The sequence below is a fragment of the Manduca sexta genome, chromosome 24, assembly GCF_014839805.1.
Source record: "Manduca sexta isolate Smith_Timp_Sample1 chromosome 24, JHU_Msex_v1.0, whole genome shotgun sequence".
NCBI classification, from domain to species: Eukaryota; Metazoa; Arthropoda; class Insecta; order Lepidoptera; family Sphingidae; genus Manduca; species Manduca sexta.
In genome coordinates this window covers 16283075-16294713 of record NC_051138.1, presented here as the reverse complement: position 1 = coordinate 16294713, position 11639 = coordinate 16283075, and the positions used below count along the sequence as shown (strand labels likewise).

At 33.3% G+C, this 11639-nt stretch overlaps 1 protein-coding gene across 1 annotated transcript in view; it reads left to right on the top strand.

The window, feature by feature from the left end:
* Positions 1 to 845: 845 nt before the first annotated feature.
* The window catches only part of LOC115444718 (pollen-specific leucine-rich repeat extensin-like protein 2), a 48967-nt gene continuing 38173 nt past the window's right edge, over positions 846 to 11639 (top strand). Inside the window, exon 1 of the mRNA XM_030170601.2 lies at positions 846 to 933. Within this exon, the coding sequence (XP_030026461.2) occupies positions 916 to 933 (18 nt within the window). The 5' untranslated portion in view covers positions 846 to 915. The remainder of the gene's footprint in view (positions 934 to 11639) is intronic.

Sequence of the window (11639 nt, the reverse complement as noted above, 5' to 3'; positions counted from 1 at the left end):
AGGGACACTCGGATAGATGAAACCGGTCCTGGATGGCACGTTAGAGGCCATATATTTTTTTTATAAATAATGGCACGTTAACCATTAAAAGTTCGTCATCCCTGTTCTATGGAATTCCCAAAGGAAACAATCTCACAATGCCTTGTTTTAGGTATGGCATTGAGTTCATTTTTAGCTTGGCAAATAAGAAATAATATGTTACCGTTATAAAATCTTGCAAAGTTGTTAAATTTCACATGTTTCTGTGAAGCAATTAATATAAACCTGTTCAATTTGAATAAACCTTTCAATTTCAGTCCCGAATGTAAATAGTGGTTTATTGCGAGAACATTTAATTTCGACTTCACTTACTTGCTGGCAAATGTATAAAAATTTGGCAACAAGGCTGTGAATGAAGTATCGACAATATCTATAACTATTATTTGTATGTTAAGTTATCCTTTATTTACTCAAGCTGAACCGTCTTCTGGTTTTTGTAAAGCTTTTCATATAATTAATAATATTAACATTCTAATAGTTCATATAAATACAAAGATAAGGAAACGGTTACATAAAAATAAAAGTTAATCCGACAATATCATGTTAATAAAAATGAATTCTGAGGTACGTAAGTTTTATATTAAACACTAAGATCACGGAACAATAGATTAAATACATAAACCCTTATCATAGACAATCAACGACGGAAACAATTTATAAACTTTCAATAATTTAAATTCCAGATTCGGGATAAACGAACTGGGAAGTGTATGATCCAGATCGATCCGCGATGGAGTGAAAACATTGTAATTAATATAATAACTGTTTGGGGGGGAGGTTATAAAAGTGGGTACGGACGGTCTGCGGCCATTCGCCGCGCGTTACCTCCGCGCATGCGCCCGCCTCGCGAGTGACAAGTGACAGTTTACCCCCAAAATGGCGGCCAATATTTACGTAAGTGTCAAAATAAAAAATGAAGATCTGTGGTTTTAGAACGCACCACGATTGTTTATGATCAGTGACAGTGTTTGTGACGCAAGGTGGTTCTAAACCACAAATCTACATACGTGACCATTGTTGCATGTGAATTTATTTAGATCGCCGTGATACCGAATGTTAACGCATTGTGCCTTGGACTCGAGATTGGTTACCTTTGCTTCATTGTTTTTTAAGGAAAAATGTTTACGACTGCGAAACACAAAAGCTTTGTGTTCTCACAAAAACTATGATTATCTTTCCACAATATTATAAACCGCGAGTTTACTTTATCGCTATAAATTGTCAGGTATCTGGTTAGGCAACACATTTAATGCCTAGGTCTGCTAGACTTGGAAAGGACAATTGCTGTCCGGGTCGTTAACCTGATATAGGATTTGCTTAGCTTTTAGATCTACTGACATAATGTCCTACTTTCGCATTGTGTAGGGTAGATCGGACAATTTGATTTGAATTAGGCGCCTTAGCTTTTGCAATAAAGTTATTATATTACCGGAATTTTCTGGAATGTTCTATTCAAATTGAAATATGCAGTGCCTACGTATAATTTTATGCATTTATATATTATAAACTTACCTTTCTAAATTAAAATATTTGTAACTTTATTTTGTTTAGGACAATATTAAATATAGAAGAAATATTTATATTTTTTTTGGTATAAATTATTCTCGCAATTTACTGAATTTACAATATTTTTATTTAAAAAATGTATTTCATAATTGTCAAAACAAATACCTATTAATCACTAGAATCTCAGCTTGATACCTTCTAGGGATACATATTTATAACATACATATATAAATAATATTTTGCACTTATAATTTATAAATGTTAATCATCCCAAATCTCACACTTCTCCGTGAGCGTAATGTATTTAAAAAGGGTACAGAGCTTATTTTTATCATATTAAATATAAATACAAAAAGGCAACGAACAACATTAAAAATATATATAAATAAACTTTACCAAAACTGGATCGATTAAGTTCCGCCGCAGACATGAGTAACAGAATCTAAGCATGTTTTGAATTCAATCAGCGTACAACGGACGCGTCGTTTGAAAGTGAAAACTCATCGGCCGAGCTCCGCGGAAAGTGAAAATGCACAGGAAATGAGTTAAGATTACTTATGTTTTTGCACATAATTACGTAATTTGAATAATTATTTAATCGAAAATTGTGATATGATAATGCGGAGTAGTATTATAATGATGATTAACAATTGTATTATTTGCATAAATACAGTTTATTAATTAATACAATATATTTGTTGAATATTTGCTGTATATTTGTTCTTTTTTCTATTTTTAATGAAATTTCATGAAATAGAAATAAATTTATTTTGAAAACGCTGAGTAAGGGAAGTCAATTTGCTACGTTCTGGAAATCATATAATAAGTATTATTTATCAAAATGAGCTTCACCTGGATTTGTCGAGCTTTTGCAGTACCGTTTATAAGTTACTATGAAACTTGTAGTTAACTTGATAGACAAATGTATCTTTTCTTAATTAATGATAATATGTACTTAACATACTTGTTAATTTAATTTTATCGTAAATAAACCTAATACTTATATACTTATACTTTTTGTGAATTTTATTTTGTGATGGTACTTATATTTCTTTTATTGAACACTAAGGAGTCTACAAGCACTATTGTTAGTTTTAAAAGACATCAAAGCTAAGATACGAAATCCGGTGTCGAGTGTATATTGCCTTTTAGTTTGAAGTTTAAAGTATTCGGTAATGTTTTAGATGGCAATATATAAGTAGGGTAAATAGGGCTTACCATTAAAACAATTTACTGGTCTCCTGGTTCGGTTGCATAAAAATATAATGATTATCTCCCGACTCTACAATTAAATCCAAGTATTTAGTGAAAGAGGATTTAACTCCAAAAAAAAACAATATTTAAAAGTGTTCTATTGCTCGTTAAGTTTCTTCTTTTCTGAAATATGGTACCCATGTTTAATAGATGTTGAAAAACGGACATAATTGACAATTAATCTGAAATAATAGGCAATTTTCTAATTTCCAATCAATTTTCTTATTCATTTTAGAGTATATAACAGATCTTATTTCCTTTATTATCATTTCTAAACCCATTGGAATATAACTATCATACATGTACCCGTAGTAATTGCTACTGTAGCAAATGGTTTGATTTATGGTCGTTATTTCATTGATAGCGTGGGCCTCCACAAGGCGTTGGTTGCAACATGGTAGTAGATTGGTTTCGGACTAAGTTTGCGACCTTTGCATTAATTGGCTTTGTTTGTTCTCAGAGAATTAATGTTATGAGTAACTATAAATATTTTTAAATCATGTTTTTTTAGGTGTCAAAAATAAATGTTAGGCAGTGATTAGCTACACACTAATTAAGTGTTTATTATCCCTTTTCCAATAATTTAAGGTTAAGTAGCATATTTGCTGTTGATTTTTATTTAATAAGAGGAAAGGAACTACTTCATTCCAAAATGACTTGAAGCCCATGCACATACAGTCACGCTTTTTATCCCCAAAGAGGTAGGCAGAGGCGCAACTGTTGCACCCATCTTCCGCGATGTGTATTTCCCGCTGTAACAGAGGGCGAGCCTATCACCACATCGTGTATAAACTCCACACTCCTAGCTGACACGGAGTCGAAAAACCCAATATCACTGCCCGACCAGAGGATCGAATCCAAGACCTCAGCACTGTTTTCGTATGGTAATACAACTACGCCGCTTGAGTTGAAACCACTTCACAAAAAGCTTCAAATAATATACGTGTATGTCAACAGAGCTCCATTTGTCCCGGGTCGCCGTGATTGCGTATTCGTGATACAAATCAAAACGGAATGAAGTAATAGTCCAAAGTCATGAAGTCGTGCGTCGGTCCCGGACACTTCCGCCTATGCGCTGGGAATGGGGTCATATTGCAGTGTGTTACGGTTACCTCGTATACTAAGGAGTTTGAGAAGGAAATATTCATAATTAACATTTTTATGTATGCATACTTATGTAGAGGTATAGAGGTATATTACAATATAAAAATAGGTATAAAAGCAAATACAACAGGTCGCCGTTCTTAGTTACTATGTGCCAGGCGATCTTATCGTAAACAAATAGACACACACATCACGTTTATCTCCGAGGAGTAGGCAGAGGTGCAATTGACACCCACTTTTCGCCTAGTGTATTCCGTCCCACGATGTGATAAGAGGCCTATCGTCATATCTGGCACAGATTTCAGACTCCGTGCTGATGCTGAGTACATCACCGATAGGATTTGAACCCAGGAACTCAGAGGGTTGTGGTACCGTACGTAATACAATTACACAAACGAAACTGTCATATAGTTTTATCGAGCTAAATTATGTAATTCTTTCTTTATCTCAGCATCTACATCAACTTTGACTAGGTATCTATATATAAAAAAGAAATTGGTGTTAGTTACACTATTTATAACTCAATAACGGATGAACCGATTTGGCTGAAAATTTGTGGAGAGGTAGCTTAGAACCAGGAGACGGACATAGGATACTTTTATTCCCGTGGGAACGGGACGTGACATAAGATGTGGTATAAGAAAGCAAAATTGGTATGGAGATAGTATAAGCCCTGGGAAGGTTATAGGCTACTATCCCGGGAAAATAATATAGTGGGACTTTTATCCCGGAAAACTTTTTCACGCGGGCGAAGCCGCGAGCAAAAGCTAGTTGTAAAATAAAACTCGGATTTTTACTTTTCATAATGTTGGTAGACTACTATGAGATAAAAGGGATTTTTTGTATCGAAATTGATCGCGAGTAAATCAAGGCAAAGTTCAAGGGCATTATTCCCATGACATAGATATTAATTCACGGATAATTCTAATAAGAACGATTTTTATTCATCGCAATTATTATGTCAGCTTACAAAAGTATGTGCATACAAAATGTACATAGGTGTTTAATCAAAAATCTTGATTAAAATCTCGAATTATGGTTGTACGATAACCTAGCTCGTAGAGATAGATTCTTCTAATTAATTTCAATTAGAACGGATAAATCAATTACACTAATAAAATATAATAACTACAGTAAAATATTGAACAGACCAATAATGTATTTGATAACTACACGAAATATACGGTATTACGAGTTAATTTCACAATAGTGCAAACATTCATACTGGATCACGTTCTAATCAGCCGAAATAACGTCAAAAATCTATATACATAAAGATGCGAAACAATATATGGTCGTAACACAAACTCTATCATGGTTAAAGACACAAATAAGTTTGGCAAAATTAATAAATAATATTAAAGAAATATCAATGTCATGATTATGTAAATATACGTGGGCCCCTTATTGTCCCTCATTTTAACCTATGAAGGTCATAATCCCGTGAGATCCAGGTCGCGTTGTAACGGTTTCCATAACTTATAATTTAGTATTTACTAACGTTTAAACACACCCGCGCTGAAGTAACTCTTTGTTACATTATACTATAGTTTAGATCATATCTTCAAACGTAATAATTGTATGTAATCTTTGACAAGAAAGATATCGTCAGAATTCATTTTTTGATAACGTCAACGTTTTTGAATGTCATCATTTGAATTAAGAACGTTTTTGCAATGGCGCCATTTTAAAATGGAATTCATTGTCTAGATTTTTTATTGTTTGTTTTTGAAAAAAAAAACTAGTGAACACATATTTTTTTTAATAGTCTGCTTAAATATTGGTTTTAAATTTTACAGTACGACTAAATGTAAATCTAATGTAGCTCGCTACGTTATTATTCCAACAGTACGTGAGAACGAGAATATTAATGGTTAAAATCTCGCACGACGGGCCTCGATTACGAGATATAACAGTTTTTAGATGACATCGCGCGTGAGATTCCACGAGACATTGAGAAGAAACCTAACAATACGTTTGTGTTTTGTGTGGATAAGTTATTTATGATCTGATAGGTTTAGGTAAATGAACACAATACACGGGGAATACACATGTATGTTTGATTGAGCCACTTGCAAGAACTGTTCAGTTTACATTCATACAAAATTTTATTCACCTTGTCACATTTTGATGGTCGTGTGGGTTGATAATTTATTTATTTAGAACTAACTTTATGCCGATTACATATGATGTTAAAGCACATAGTATTAAAATTTGTTATATTAAGTACACAGTTCGTACCGAATTTCTTAGTTACTAATAAAACACCTATAAACACATTACCTACGTAACTATCTATTAGCCGACGTGAAGTAATGCAGATTGTATCGCGTTGTATAAATGTAATCGATTGTAATCGATTATAATGGATTGTGCAATGTTACTCACTAGCATGCTTACTGTGCTACAATTATAAATAGCGCTATGCAAATTGGATTCTTGTTTTAGCAGATATATATAATTTATCATAGAAGGAAAAGGATTTAGGCTTGTACTGGGTATTAAATCATATGTAAATCTGGATTAATACCTACCCAGACTATTTTTTACGGTAATTTACTTCTTCTTCTATCTATTCGCTTTGTCTATTCACCACAGAAGTAGTTGAGTGCTAGCATTGTTGTGATCGGATTTTAAGCACGATATGTATTAAGATTTGACATAAAGCGAGTCTTAAAATAGCAAGAAAATTTGCAGGCGTTATCTTTTGCAAACATTTTTGACCGTGTAAACAGTCAAGGCAAGCTAATTTCAATTTTTTTTTCTGCAATAGTTGCGAGTCGCATGAGTATAGAATTATTGAAATATTGCAGCTAGTGTAAACGCAATTGTTCTTGTCCAAAATAATAACTAAGCTTTAGGGTGACGAGCTTTGTGCACTACTTCGCATAGCTATGAACTACAAAGCTCTGGGTGTTGCCGTTTACGTTTATATGTTATTACTATTTATGGCCAAACGAGCTTTTACTATAAGGCCAATGAATTGTTCGTTGTGTCATATAGTTGAAAAATTAAATAAAAAAAAAATATTAACTGAAACTTTTAATTAAATAAAATCTGTTCCATCCGAATCCGATTTACGTGAAGTTGTGCTGACATTGTGTGTATTTTAGTGACTAAAATATTTTCACAAGGCAATACATAATTCTCACATAATTTTTTATTGTTAGTGTAAAATGTTAACCTTTAAATTTAAAGCTGAACCTAGACTCACATATTGCATCTGTTACGTTATTTAGTTTAAAAAGTAATATATATTTTTTTATTGCTTCGAATGACGAGATGAGCTTACCGTTCAGCTGATGGTAAGCATTACGACCGCCCATAAACAGTAGAAACATCGACCAACACCTTGGATTACAAAGTATTGTATGGTATTACACTGCGCTCGCCATCCTGAGACATGAGGCGTTAAGTCTTACTATGTCCAATAGTTACACTGGCTACAATGTCATGTGTAATATTACAAAATCGCTAATGTTATGTTATTTATTCATTTATTTGCATATTGTAATAAGTTGTATAATGAAAACAGGTGTTAAATATGAGTATTGCAGCGAAAATTTATGTGAATTTCGTTAAATGTGTTGCCTGGTAATGTAAATGCCTGATGTTATGTACAAGAGTGTGCACTAGTTGCCTTTTTGCGCAAACAGTCATGTGCAAAGATAGGTGCTTGAAATTTCGCTGTTATAATCTAGGAATTATGAAATAGAAATAAATTTTAAGTAAAAGAGAAAAGTAATTTATATTTTTGCAGTTTAATTAATTGTATGTTTTAAAAAATATTTTAACACATATTTTTTTTTAATTTATTATCTTTACATTTTCACCTCTAAACAATAGTAAAATATACAGCAAATTGAAACTATTCTCTACAATACAAACATCCTTTCGTTTGTGCGTAGGTAATGGAATTACGCGTGTGTCTAAATCATTGTTTTAAACAAGGTGTCAGAGGTCAGGGCCGCCGGCGCTTCCCACTACCCGTTGACCCCCACACTGGACATTTTGACCCCCAACAACTGTGTCTAACGCGCCAGTGCCAAAGATCCCTCGCAGTTAGTTCCGCGAATTGATAGTCGAAAAACAATTAAGCAATTATATACGCTTGTTTGTTTGTTTTATGATCACTTTAACTGTGAATCGATTATGTTTTGATTTCTGATTTGTTTTTATTTCGAAGTTATAGTTACGGTATTAACAATTCAAATATCATGGTTAAACGTTGACGTGGAGAATACGCACACGTTTCAAAAACACAGTGAAGAAGCTTTAAATGCAACTAAAATATGCAATAAACGCGATCAGTTGGAACCTGTGTACTTTGGTTTAAAACATACATGCACAAATTACAATACGTGCGTATGAAAACCGTCCGAAGTCTGAGCGTGTAAAATAGCCATACAGAAAAACAACATGCACTAATTAAAGTGACTGATGGCTTAGCATCGACTGCTTCCCTGAGGCTATCAACCTTTTCATCGACATATGCTTATATAACACAATTGAAACAACGTAGAGACCTTCCCGCCCTCGCACACACCACTAGAGCTCCTGCAAGCCAGGATTAGTAGCGGCATTTTATGACATTGAGCGGTGAAGCTCGGCAAGTCTTAGGGAACACTAATCTGTCTTTATCCCACAATGAATTAATCAAATAGAAAGAGTGTAGTCCGAAATATTAATTATTCGTTTCCCTCCATAGAATACGAAACACAAAACAATGAAATTACATGAGTAATTCATATAGATATAGCGTCACGTAAGATAATTAGTGTAATAAGGCCTTTGTCACATTTAGTACACTCGCTCACACTCGCGACGTGACTTGGCCTTACCAAAATGCATTGTATATAAACGCCTTCATATACAATGCATTTTGGTCTCCATCTATGCGCAACACTAGGTTTAAATCACAAGAACAGTTCCATACAGAAGAAATTGTTATATATTTTATTATGAAAGAATAGTTATGTCAAGCGTGATTATAACGTAACTAACGAGCCTTTAGTATTATCAACATAGACCATAAACGTGACATTTATCTGCTAACATTCGCACATTAAGACATAAATCGTCTCTTTCATTAAGTACATGTTAGAGCGAGACGCAAGAAAGCGAAAGCATGCAATTTACTTCACAAATATAGACTCATTTTACACATTTTCTCACATTTAACGAATGGGAAGTTGTAAAAAGTAGCGGAAACCTACTCTTGACCAGGGACGTGTGATCTAGTTTTGTCACTCGCTTTCTATACTGACGCCGTCATGGCGGGTTTTCTCTGTAATACGTCATTAACGTTGCAAAGAGTTCATGAACATTGAAGTCCCTACGGTGTCGCATAAACGCTTTCATCTTGCTGAGGAACATTATATTATAAAACTGACAGTTGCTGAAGCGACTTCAGCAATTGCTTCTTGACAAAGTTGACATTACCTGCATGGGATGCCTTAGATTCGTTAATTAATATATCAATCTAAGGTTCATATTACCCGATTCTTGCCGGCTTACCTTTCGACTTTGTGTAAAATTTTATTATCATTAGAACGCTTGGGCAGACTGCGTTTATGTATTAGTATCTATATTATATTGTGTCGGGTTCCCTTTTAAATATTTTCACTCCTCGCTACTGTAATATATAATTTTCTACATATGTAATAAAAAAAACATTCAATAAATTAAGATAACAAAAAATATCTTTACCTTGCATCAATAGTCCGTCTTTATACATTGATGTATATGAAGTAGAATAAATAAATATTCCGTATAAAGTTTTCTTATACTTTTTAATCATGTGGACCTGAACAGTGGTTTGTTATTCAACATTAAAAGATGTGTGTTAATGGTTCATTCAATGTAGTTTTTTGACCTACATGTTGATTAATAGTCTATCGGTGTTATACATTAATAGCGTCTACTTATATATATCAAAGTATTCTATGAGTTTCGAAATATTTTCGTGTTAATGTTGTTTTGAGTTCATGAAATTCAAATAATTTGTAAAATATAAACACTTAATGTTCGATTCTCGTTCAATTTAACCATAATAATTATTAGTATACCATTCAATTTAGCTATAGAGGAAATTATTCTAAAAATGTTATTAAGGATTAAGACGCTGCGCATACACAGAAATTAGCTTTTAGAAGGCTTGTAACGAAGACATGTAGAGATGATTTTTTTCCAAAGTCGTAACTTCCAGAATATAGCAAGACCTTCGCAAAACAGCCGCATTCGATGCGAATGTTAAATTAATTGCGAGCCGCGACGCAAGGTTGATCTGATACAGACAACAATGCAATTATGCACTAAAGGTTGTTACGTATCGAACTTATGACTATAGACATCCAATTTGACTTATAGGTTTAGTGTATTATAAGTCTTGTGAAGCCTTAAAATTAAGTTAAATCGGTTTGTTGATTTACATGAAGTTAATTAAAAAATCGATTTTGAACTTATATAATTCCGGTTTGAAGGACATTGTAGTCAGTGACTACTGGATATAATAAGACTTAACATCTCATATCTATGGATAGCAGGTACAGTGGAATACCAAACAATACTTTGTGATTCAAGATGTTGGATGGTGTTTTTACTGTTTATAGGCAGTCGTATCGCTTACCAACAGGCTAAATTAATCGTCATTCAAAGAAATAAAAAAAATATGAGTTTTTCAAACTGCTATAATATATTTATTATACCCATGGCCTGAAATTTTTGTTTTCTTTTTTTTTTATGGCACGTTAAAGAGCATTTTCTGCACCTAATGTTACGTGAAGTGAAGCGCAAAAATGTGGTGCTTGAATTTGCCGACGTGATATTCTTCTCTAGGTATTAAAGTCCAACTGGCAGTTTTCTATATTTAAGTCTAGCAGTCCTAGATTTGGTTTACCTGTGTGTTTTCATCAAGATCCGTGCTAACGTCCGCGTTTACTTTTAATAAACATCCAAACTTGAATAAAGTATCGTATCTTAAATATAATTAATTTTAAGTATAATGATTTCTTTTCTTTACGCGAATGTTAGACATTAAAATAAAACTATTTTGACCAGCTACCTTCTTCAAGATATTGTGAACTCATTCTGCGTAGATCGGGCCACCAACAGCCAAAAATAAAAAAAATGCATAATTGTAAAAAGGTAGATAATGTCATTTTGACTTATTAGATGGCCAACACCTCAATCAGCCCCGTGACCACGAAGGCTGTCTTCGAAACATCGGGAGAAAATTATAATATCAAAACCACGATACAATCTGCAAAATAGTTTTAATAATAATTTTAAGTACCTATTCGAACCAGCTTCGGCCCTGTCACCACCCAGTGTGGCGAAATTTCAAATCAAGTAAACAGCAGTTATATTTTGCATGAAAGTCGTTCGCATAACCCAAGGCTGTGACTGAAAGTGTGAACTATTTTAGTTAAATGTAAATGAGTAACGTTAAACGGTTGCTTTCGTCCAGCCAAGGTTATGAAAGTTAAATGTAATTTAATTCACGTAATCATGGTTATGAATGATTGTATAATTGTTTAAGGCTTTCTAATTTGGTTAATTATTTTGTGTTACAATGAGGGAAAATTAAACATTACTGAACAAAAGTGTTACTTGAAATTAACTGCGAAGGTAGTAGGATTTATTGTATTAATAAAATTCTGATAAATTTTTAAGTGGATTATGGAACAGTTCTTTAAAATTCACAAACAACATTGAACAGAGATCGATAGATATAG